The 12,516-nt window shown below is 33.9% G+C and overlaps 1 protein-coding gene across 5 annotated transcripts in view; it reads right to left on the bottom strand.

Moving 5' to 3' along the window:
• Window positions 1–12,516, bottom strand: part of LOC137640057 (uncharacterized) — an 897,648-nt gene that overhangs the window by 81,455 nt on the left and 803,677 nt on the right. The window contains exons 1-2 of one of the 5 annotated variants that reach the window (XM_068372482.1): window positions 786–1,008; window positions 186–374 (exon numbers count right to left, since the gene is read on the bottom strand). The exons of the other annotated variants lie outside the window; for them this stretch is intronic. Of the exons in view, the coding sequence (XP_068228583.1) occupies window positions 186–265 (80 nt within the window). The 5' untranslated portion in view covers window positions 266–374; window positions 786–1,008. Of the gene's footprint in view, window positions 1–185; window positions 375–785; window positions 1,009–12,516 lie in introns of those variants that run through there. 5 annotated transcript variants of the gene reach the window in all.

Genomic DNA, 12,516 nt, shown 5'->3' with positions numbered 1-12,516 from the left:
ATGTGTAAGAAAGACATTAATCAATGTTTCCATTTGTTATCAAGGGAAAATTATCTTCTATATCCAAGATAGCCTATTTACACGACAGGCCTATATCACACCATGGGTCCTACTTTGCATATCCTTTTATAATAACGGCAATGATTTCGGGGAAAATAACCAGAAAAAAAAATCCTTATCCTTACCAGTTTGGACCCCATCCGAAATCTTCATCTTGACGTCTGGTTCGCAAGTGGTGCCGCTGTTGTACGTAACTGTGATCCATTTTTGCCCTTCAGCGTATCTCCATATTTGAGCTCCGAGATCCCTAGGGATAATTATTATGATCGTGGTGCATTAGGAACGAAATTGCCTCAAAACGTTCGCAAGAGAGACTGGAAAAATTCATGGCTGGATCATAGTTTACACTTTTCAAAAAATTACATCACCAGGTGTATTTTTTTTACTTTTATGTCGTATCTCGAAACAGCCGAGGTAACTGTCCTAATGATATTTCCAGCATTTGCATATTAATTCCTACGGATTAACTTTACATACAATTAAGAGTACACTTTTATGTTTTTCAGGTCTCATCCTTTAAACGATATTCATAAGTGAAGAAACGCGAACACATCAATTCATATTTTCGTTCTATAACGACTATATTTCCAGCGAATGATGCTTCCACAAAACATTTTGGTTCTTTAAAAACAATCTATTTCAGAAGTGTGTTTTCACACATAGAACGCAAATTACTTGAATATAATATTGCTTCTGGCACTGATTTGCGTAACCTCCAAACTTACTAATAGAGTAGCAAAGTTCGAAGTCTACTTCATCCTCCCAACAGAAGCGACTCACACCAGTCCCCGGAGCAACACCACAACACACCTACTCTCTCTTCTGTCGTGAACCACACTGAGCTGCTGAGCAGAAAAGGAAGAGCAGCCTGAAAGCTGCTGAACACAACAACCGAGCGGATGAGTCGACTGAGGACGAGGAGGAGAACGACTCGACGAAGCCCAGAGAGTCTGGACTTAGGGACGAGAAACGACGACGATTCGACAGCGACAAGATCGGGTCGACGTTTGTCCATCACATTCCAACTGTGAGGGTACTACGGTATAATGCACATATAGAGGGATTGGAGTAGGGGAGGTTAGGAAGGAAAACATCGAGTCGGGGCCGAGGGAAGGAATAGGGTATGGTAGGCGTGCCAAATCCTAACAGGGCCCTGTCAAATTACGATGGATGGTGAGGATATAACTGATTAATATCGTAGTTAGTAATCAATACCTACAATACTTTAGCAAAAATATCGAAATAATTTCTTGGATCAAAGATAGCTCTCTCTCTCTCTCTCTCTCTCTCTCTCTCTCTCTCTCTCTCTCTCTCTCTCTCTCTCTCTCTCTCTCAAAACAGACAATCATATTCCAACACATCCAAATAATATAGATGGCAAAGGTAAACTTTTTAAGGCAATAAAGTTTAACCCAACATTTTTCTTCCAGGTCATTACAAACAAAAATAAAGTAAACTAAACTATATGGATAAAGAAAAGGGCAAGATAATATACACTATACACACTTCATGCATGTACTTATAAACATAGTATATGTGCGGGTGTAAGAGGGTGTGTGAGTTCTTTTGGGATATTTGAATTCTTTAAATAAAACAATGCTCGTGTTTACCCAACTTTGCATTCACAAGTTAGGACACCACAGGGTCACACAAGTGAGCAACCCAAGGACTCATAACAATGATCTCAAAAAATCTATTCTCTGGAAATTTTATGGTAATGTCTACTATAAACCATTGGTAATGTTTTCTCCTGTTTGCGAAACACCCAATAATATTTTTTTATGAGTTAAACAGGTTTACAGTAGGCTATTATAGAACATCCAAATAACCTATCAACCTCAGCCAACTAAATTTCCTAGGAGGAAATACAATGTAGGTTACTTTACCCAGACCGACAATTCGAGAACTAACCCCGCCTCTCTCTCTCTCTCTCTCTCTCTCTCTCTCTCTCTCTCTCTCTCTCTCTCAAAGATTTATGTTAATGTTGTTATTCTTAAGAATTTCTTGTAGTTTATTTCCTTTCCTCACTGGGCTCTTTTCCCTGTTGGAGCCCTTGGGCTTTTAGCATTCTACTTTTCCAACTAGAGTTGTAGTTTAGCTTTAGCAAGTAATAATAATAATAATAATAATAATAATAATAATAATAATAATAATAATAATGCGTCATAGATTTATTCAAACTAATGGGTCGGATTGACCATAAGTAATAAATAAAAAAATATGACTTTGGTAATTTGAATTGCAAAAGTATAAAGAAAACGTAAAAGTGATTGCTTTTGCATTACTTGAAAGCTTTTTAGAAAACCTAATCTTATCAGCCGGATTCCATGATGATCAAATATTCCAAGAGATTTTGAACGTCAAGCATTATCGTTTTAACATTAACCAAATACAGTAGAACAAAGTAAACTAGCTACTCGATTATGACCCATATTAACCTAGCAACACTTACTGTATGTAGCCACACCCCTTAACCTAACAGTTCCCGAAATGTGACAACCCTCGCCTCGCGTGGGACACTTAAAGCTCTAGCAGCAAACTACTTGAAATCTTACACCTATTCCCACTTAAAGACCCTTGGTTTTATGGAGGTGCTGGAGACTAGAGGACTGTCGATGAGGAAACTACCAATGTCTTAAGGAAGGTGATTCCTCCATTAACTGAAATGTCTGAATTCCCTTTCCAGACGTCTATATATTCATACGGCAACCCTTTTGCAAAGAGGATGACTTTCAGATTTACTCATCAAATTTCAGTCTAAGCCGACGAAATGTCAAAGGTGTCAAGTAAAATTTTACGATACAGTTTTTAAAACCATCAACTGATATACTCTTGTAATCTCCGAATGTGTATTATAAAAACTGCTTTCTATAGTTCAGAAGTTCAAACTTGCCGTGAATGTTTAATGTTGAACAGGTTGACACGATTCTCTCTTCATTGTTTATCAATGACATACCTACTTTAACGCTGTGACTTATCCTAAGATATTTTATATTTTTTACTATTACTATTACTCCTTTCTTTTCCTCGTTGGTCTATTTTCCCTGTTGGAGCCTTGTTGAATCCTGCTTTTCCAACCAGGGTTGTAGCTTAGTTAGTAATAATAATAATAATAATAATAATAATAATAATAATAATAATAATAATAATAATAATAATAATAATAATAATAATAATAATAATGGAATCCTCAATCGGGTTCATATACTAGCATCAACAAAATATTCGTTCAACCCCAACAAAATATTTACGTCTTTTCGACAATGCAATAATTCGCTTTCGTGAGAAGTGTGACTGATGACTGAACCTCGTTAATTAAATGTTTACTCTTAATTCAGTAAGACAATAAACTAACTCACGTAGGGGAAGACATGCGGTAGTTTCCTGATCTATAATCAAAGCCGAATAAACCTCTAACCGCTCGTAAGTTCACCGGGAACGAAACTGCCATAAAATTTTATGAATATTTATCGGATATTTCATTAGGAAATTTCTTTCATTTGCATATCACTCTGGAAAAACTTCTCGATGATATTGAGAAAGAATTCAAATAGAATTTTTTGACCATCGGCATGGCAGAGAGAGAGAGAGAGAGAGAGAGAGATGTAATGATTACTTTATACCCGGTATATACTTATCTATATTAGTCACAATAAACTCTTACCTTTATGGAAAAGCCTGTGAAAACCAAGCCTGAAACTAAGAGCATGAAATTAAGGAAAAAAAAATCTATTTCATAGTGAGGATTCGAACTCTAGGATGGTAGGTTTGCGTGCATGTATAAAGAATATAACTCTTTTGGAACAAAGATATCTGAAGCGAGAATAATTGCCATCTCACACATGATATCTACGAAAAAAAATTTTGTTCGACTGATATCGAAATACATTCCCCAAAATATATAGCATCTATAATGTTATTTTTGTATTTCAGTCGGCAACATTACAAGACAGTTATTTCTGTCGCATACTACGAGATTTTAACAGCATATCTCAACGCTAACGCTGCGCAACATTTGGCTGACTCACCTAATGAGACAGCAATTAACAAAAGAAGACTTCTCCAAATTCGCAGGGGAGCCGAACGAATACCCCAAGACCCACTACACTCCTCATGGTCGAAGGATGAGTGAAACCTAATTATACAATTTCCACTGACTTATCAGAGTCCTCGTTTCTCTGTAGACATCTTGATTATCTGTGCAACATTTAGGGATTAGAGAGAGAGAGAGAGAGAGAGAGAGAGAGAGAGAGAGAGAGAGAGAGAGAGAGAGAGAGAGACCTTCTTTTCTGTTTTTTTTTTTTATAACTTTTATACCCAATGGTCTCCACTCATGAGATAAGGACCAAATTTGCCCGGCCAGGTCTTGAAAAAGGCTATTTCTGACACGATAATTGGCGGTCTTATCGAGGAAGATACGAGTGATGACCCAGCATGTGCGACATTGACTGAGCGTAACTATGTTTGCACAGCGTTGGTTGTAGAAGGTTCGTATCACCAAGGAATCCAAGTGATGGCCAAAACTCGTTTAAAACGTTAAAATTTATTAGATACATTCAAAAGGCAATTAGATGTAATGTTCACTAGTACATTATTTTCCAGATATGTTGTGCGGAATGTTCTACACATTTCCGTGTCAATTGCTACTCAATGAATAAGTAATCACAGGTAATGCCTGACTGTGAACTCAAGACCAAAAATTCAGTATGTTTATAAAATTGGATTTATTTCCATGTAAATGAGTTCGTCAAAATCACACACAAATTGGGTTAATTATATAAGTTTGCAACTGATGCCCAAGCCTCAGAATCTATTGCCTTATCAGTTTGCAATACTGTTTATCAGATAAAATCAATCAGATGTCTTTCACTCACAGTCCTTCCATTGCAACACAGACTTCATTAACAGCAACCTCTCCCTCTACACGCACCTTTACATTTCTTTTCAATTGTCTTAAAATTTAATTGAGTATTTTTAGCATTTCTTGATAGTTCTAAATTCACTTACAATAATTGATTTAAAAAAATATATCTTTTTCCAAATTCGAATGAATTTTTTTACATTTTCAAAGCTTATTGACGATCTCATTTAAACATTCTGCTATAATGATTCACAATCATGGATGCTGAATGGAACAGCGCAATATACAGTAATATTCATGGTTTGTGATTCAACCTTTATAAATCCGGCATAAAATATTTAAAGATACGAGAGATCTTGATGCTGCCAATATATTTAACTTGTCAAAATAATATTCAGTTTATTGCACTTGAATTCAAAGCACGTGGTTCTTCAAGTAAAATAACTTACAACGTTATATTTTAGTTACTGGTGAGGACTTCGTTCTACCATGAGTCGTGGTATAATAATGAAACAATATCCAACAGATTTTGTAGATTTGAGAACAAAGCCCTCAGAAGAATATTGAGAGTTGAATTGCAGGTCAGGATTAGAAATGAAACTATAATAAATTACTCGAGTGGCATATGTAGATGAGATTATGGTGAGGGGTAGATGGAGATGGTTTGGGCATGCTCTTCGCACTCCCCAAGAGAGATTAGTTCACCAAACTTTCAACTGGGTTACACAAGGCACTAGAAGAGTTGGAAGACCCAGGCCTACATGGCTGAAGGCTATGAAACGTGAAATAGATGATGAATGGAGAAGTGTTGATTTAAAAGATCAAGATAGAAGCGACTGGCAAAATCTAACCGAGCTCTTTGAGTCAATAGGCGTGGGGATGATGATGATGATTTATATATATATATATATATATATATATGTGTGTGTGTGTGTGTGTATATATACATATACATATACATACATATATATATATATATATATATATATATATATGTGTGTGTGTGTGTGTGTGTGTGTGTGTGTGTATACATATACATATACATATACATATATATATATATATATATATATATATATATATATATAATAATTATATATATATACATATATATATATATATATATATATATATATATATATATATATATATATATATATATATATATATATATATATATATAGTATATAATTTCATCATAAGCCTCGATCCCTATTTGGGTATGTAGGTGTGATGACAGTATCCCATATGAAAACCTGACCCTTTCGGCACTAGCCTAGAAATTACCGAAAATGAATGTTGTTACTCCCGGGTTTCGGGACTCTTTGCACCCTTCTTTATAGTCAGGACGAATGTCTTTCGCAACTAGCCTGCTATACAGTATGCAGAATATAGATACCTTTATCTGGGAAGTTTAAACGTCGAGTTTACTACGAGAAAAATTTAATTAATTTCTTCCCTGTGTTACAGTCAGTTTTGATAGCATAAGTTGGCTAAACTCTTCTGGCACAACCATCGTCAGGTGAATATATATATATATGTATATATATATATATATATATATATATATACATATATATATATATACTGTATATATATATATATATATATATATATATATATATATATATATATATATATATATATATTTCCAACTGAAACAAAACAAATACAGTTTTTCTAATCAACTGCAATATAAGACGTGTCTTTATTCATGTCTGGGGATGGCCACTTTACATCACCACGTTGACCAGTACGGATTGGCGATGGCGAGATACTCTTGTCTGATTGCTCACAGCAAACCAACCTTGTATGGGAGGCCCTGACTAGTACAGCTATGCTTGATCATGGCGATACATCCCCACTCAGAAAGGGATATATATATATATATATATATATATATATATATATATATATATATATATATATATATATATATATATATATACAGTTATATATATACAAACATACATACATACATATACACACACACACATATATATATATATATATATACATATATATGTATATATATATATATATATATATATATATATATATATTCAGTATACATACACACGACGCAGTCACGACAATCAATAAAAGAAAACAACAGGGTACGACTGTACGATTATGTTTTGAGTTTTTCCTATTCCGAGGCATTAAATTAGCCGACACCTCTTCGACGCCTACTGTCACAATAATTGTCTCTTTACACTCTATAGGATATTTTAGTGCCAATCGATAATAATACAATACTCTAATCACGTTGACATGAAGAGATCGTTGAACGATGCGTGCTACGTCATGATGCCAAATTAAACTACGCCTCTTTCTTTTCTTTACGTTCATGTTCTAGTGTCTTTTTTCTGCTTTGAATAATCTATGCCGATTATAATGTCAGTTAAAAAAAAGGAATATACACAGATTTCCAAGAATCCTAATTGAAATATATCACTTCTCACCTTCTGCTGACAATATTTTTTTTTTTTTTTTTTTTTTTAAAGATAACTGTTAATACAAATGAATAATTCTTCATGATTTTATAGCGATGAGCCGTCTGTTGACGTAAGAGGATATCTCAACACAAAACGGGAGTAAGAGGAGTATGAAGGAGAGATGGAGGAAAAGAAAGAATCATTACACACCTCAGGTTGTCATGGTTACTTCATTTACATGAGCAAACAACAGCTCATTACACTGCTTGGGTTTAACTCAGCACATCAACTCATATATAGACATACACGCAATCAAATTATACACACACATATATATATATATAAATATATATATATATATATACATATATATATATATATACATATATATATATATATACATATATATATACATATATTTATATATATAAAATATATATATATATATATATATATATATATATATATATATATATATATATATATATATACAGTATATACATATGAGTGTATGTGCGTAGTAATTACGACTGTTGGTACCTGATAAACATACAATATATATTATAGCCATGAAAAAAAAGGAAAAAATCTTGATTGTAGTTAGTTCTTTCGTCTCACTAGAGACATGATATGTATGTATTCTATATATATATATATATATATATATATATATATATATATATATATATATATATATATATAAGAGGAAATATGTCAATAACATATAAGGAGAAAAAAGATAATACATCGCATAAAGTTTCAGAAAAAAACGAGAGTTCGCCGCCTGGCAATGCTGTACAGACAATTAAGCAAATAAATTCGTGGAATGCCAATTGGGTAGATACGTGGGAGAGATAAGACACAATAGAGGCCCGGGAGTAGACTGTTGTATGATATATAGAATATCATGCTTTTAATAGCTTTCTTAAAAACGTTCACGTGTAAAGCTTACGAAGAAAATAGCTAATTCCGCGAATACCTTTCCGCCTGTTTAACAACCAAAAGGATTCTTGACATGTAATCTTCTAATAAGTAACTGCAGTTTTGCAAATCAGACAACCAGTTTGAATCGTGTCTTGTATACAAATTTCTATTTATATGCCGTCAGGTAAGTTGCTTAATTCATTTAAAATGAACTGAACGTCTCGAAAAGCTGATGTAACAGAGAAGCCAACAGACGAAGGTGTCAAGGGGCATCACGATCTGTAATCGAACTCTGAATAAGCAGATATTTACACAAAAAACGTTACCTGAAGTAGGGATAAATGAAATGCTTTTTACCTTCTCAATAATACCACGTAACTAACCACAGACAACAATATTTGTGGTCTAGTGGGTTCTTACAAAAGAGCAACGAAAACAAGGAGACTTGTTTTCATTTCATATGGTAAACGGTCCACGAAAAATAATCATTGTATTGTACCTAAGCGAAGTCTAATCCCTTCTCGGGGGACACAATATATTATTTTAATAACCACGACTCCCATTACTACCATAAGGATATTTTCCGACGAACCCGAGGCGAACTCGAGACAAACACTTCAGATCTAACAATGAACAATGTTATCTCTAGCATCGGGTCTGGATTTCTGAGCATTTGTCAACGTTGGAGAAGAAAGAGGCGAGGGTCTTAAAAGCATGCCAGAGAGAGAGAGAGAGAGAGAGAGAGAGAGAGAGAGAGAGAGAGAGAGAGAGAGAGAGAGAGAGATTTCTTGCTTGAAAGAGACCGAACCTCCAACTGTATAATTGTCTACCTAACCAGTCTTTTTCAATTTTACCCCCAAAGGTTTTCACTTAGGTAAATGAACTTCAATACAAATACGGAAAGATGTAAACACAGATCACAAGGGGTCTGATTACTTTTGTTCACCTGAGAATGATGAGATTATTTATTTTCAAAGTTGAATACATTCCAAGTTTCAGGTATAGAATTTATATTATTTTCAACGATAGTTGCCTAGCACAAATTATGCTTTTTCAGAGGACTATGATTATTGCTCCACTGATACAGTTGTTATTTGTATTAAAAGCCTACTTATGACCAACCTGAATTGTCGAAATGAACAAAACTATCTACTTGGCCTAAGCTACTATATTATCTGAGTAAAGATCTGGCAGTAATTTTAGTCTTCTGGAAGGATTTTAAACGATATAGATGCAGTCTGAGCAAAGATTTGACAGTAATTTTATTCTTTTAGAAGAGTTTTAAACGTTATAGATGCTGTATGAGCAAAGATCTTGTAGTAATTTTAGTCTTAGAGAAGATTAAAATTACTACAAGATTTATGAGTAAAATTCAATTGTCCGCCAACACTCTAAGACTATTATTCACTGCCTCATGAGGTGTCGCCGAATTTTTGAACTCGACTGTACACGACCTAACCAGAAATACTAACAACTTATTATTTCGATGACTTTAAAAAGATGGCATCAGTAGAAACATTCTTCATTAAAATTATGCATTATTTCAATAGAATGATGAACTTAAAAGGGAATGACAGTTGATAAATACACAGAAACAAACAATATTACACGAAGGAAATTTTCAATTACTCACTTCTGTGCAATACAAAGTTTGTTTTGCGTAGTCAACAGTGCAAGAATAGAATGGTCTGATAAAACCACGTCGTCCCTCTTAACAAATAAATCTGTGACATATTGTCTCCGATGCACATCTCCCATGCAAGAGGAGAGAATGGAAGGTAAATAATGCAGGAAATAATATTCTCTTCGTATGACGTCACGGGTAAAGTACTTTTATTTAACTTGGAGGTTCATATGATGTTTTTCTTTTGACACAAATGAACCTTGAGATCTAGTTTTCCTACTACTTCACTTGATAATGTCATGTAAGAGATTTTTTGTGTCCTGATAAAATTCAATCCTGTTTTACAACTTCACATTTATTCTAATAGCAGCAAATGTTGCTGGAGATGTAACAGTATGTTGAGAAACGCTTATAATGTATACTGCTTTTAAAATGTTTGTATTATTAGTCTTTTAACTATATGATTACGAATATATGCCGTACGTAAGCCTCTCGTGATAGATAAATCCATAAAATTTTTAAAAGATATTTCCATCTGAAACAGTTCCCATATTTCATTAAGTTCCTTTTCAATAAAAGTTCATTTTTTTTTTCATATCATCAAATCTGGATAATTGGGATCAGATATAAAATACTACACTAAACTTATGCGAATTTATTTATTTATCGAGTGTAAACTCTTTTATTTCCAATTGTAATTGAAAGTAAGCACCATCTGTATAACAAAGTATTTCTTATACAATCTAACAATAATCATACGAAGCGTAATAAATACATCCAAACGAACAGAAAAGATGAAAGTCGTCAACATAAAAGGCAATTCTTTGTCGTTGCTCGAGGTCATGGTTCTTCTAGATCGAGGTACAAGAAAAGATATAATCTTTACTTAGATAAGAATAAGAAGAAAATATACATACACACGCACACACACACACACACATATATATATATATATATATTATATACACATATATATATATTATAAATACACACAAATATACACATATATATACATACACACACACACACACACACACATATATATATATATATATATATATATATATATATATATATATACAAATTCTTGTGTATTTACAGAAACCCACCATGTAAGTTAGCACCAGACTTCTTTAAAAAGCGAGACCCTGCATTTACCCAGACTGCACATCAGTGTATATCTTGCAGTAACTTTGCACGCAAATATTACTGACTAAATATTTACTTGCTGAAATACATGAGACGAGGAGAGGTGTGGATCCATTACCGAGCAAACAACTCTTAAGTTGTCTTCGACGCCTCCTCGATGCCACAACTCCGGAAATGATCAAATCCTATCAAATCTCAATTTTACCCCATGACCTGAACTGAAGGGAATGAACACAGCCAAACAATTTAAGAATGGGAATATTCATTCTACACATTTATAGGTCCACCATATAAGAGTGATTGAATACATGGTCCAGGTAGCCTATGTACAAAATATCCAGTAATTGTTCAGTGGCTACTTTCCTCTTGGTAAGGGTAGGAGAGACTCTTTAGCTATGGTGAGCAGCTCTTCTAGGAGAAGGACGCTCCAAAATCAAACCATTGTTCTCTAGTCTTGGGTAGTGCCATAGCCTCTGTACCATGGTCTTTCACTGTCTTGGGTTAGAGTTCTCTTGCTTGAGGGTATACTAGGTCACACTATTCTATCTAATTTCTCTTCCTCTTGTTTTGTTAAAGTTTTTATTGTTTATATAGGAAATATATATTTTAATGTTATTACTGTTCTTAAAATATTTTATTTTTCCTTGTTCCCTTTCCTCACTAGGCTATTTTTCCTGTTAGGGCCCCTGGGCTTATAACATCCTGCTTTTCCAACTAGGGTTGTAGCTTAGCAAGTAGTAATAGTAATAGTGATAAGCGAAAAAAATTACTTTGCGTATTAAGGAAAGTGTACGATATGCTATTGACCGAGAGAGTAAAACATATGACACAATGATTGATGGGGAAGAATTGTTCGAGCTTGCAGCATTCTGCTTAGAAATAACAATAACAATATCAATCATGGAATCGGTGCGAGAAAATTCCAAGTAATGAGGAAAATCTGCATGTGACATACATGGACCTACAAAAAGATGATGATGGAATCAATATTCACTAAAGAGGACGTTGTAAATTAAGAACGTAGACAACTACAGTATATATACAAGAAAGTGAAAAAGTAATTGGTGTGGTGTAAAATTTGATCTGACACAAGGGTGTCAGTTTCCAGTCATTAGGGAAAGAGAAATATGAGAATGTAGAAAAAAAGACAAGTTAACGGTGCTAAATTGTGCGGTAAAAATATTTGGGAATGGAGTGCTGAAGGGTTGACAATTCCAGGTCACGGTGCTGATTGGAGATAATAAAGAGAAACTGCAGCAACTAATGAATGCCTGAACGAATTTGCAAAAGAAGAAAGAAATGAGTAAATGTGAGCAAGATTATGAGAGCAAATGCAAACAAGAAAGAGGGAGTAATGAAACGTCAACATGGGTGGTGAAAGAAAGGATGCAGATATTTAATAATATTATTAACGAGAGGAAGTAAGTCACTAAATAGGTAAAGCGAGGAAGATAGCAAGG

This window comes from Palaemon carinicauda, chromosome 4, assembly GCF_036898095.1.
Source record: "Palaemon carinicauda isolate YSFRI2023 chromosome 4, ASM3689809v2, whole genome shotgun sequence".
In the NCBI taxonomy this organism is placed as follows: domain Eukaryota; kingdom Metazoa; phylum Arthropoda; class Malacostraca; order Decapoda; family Palaemonidae; genus Palaemon; species Palaemon carinicauda.
The sequence above is the reverse complement of the archived record's forward strand: the minus strand, read 5'-3'. Positions and strand labels throughout refer to the sequence as shown.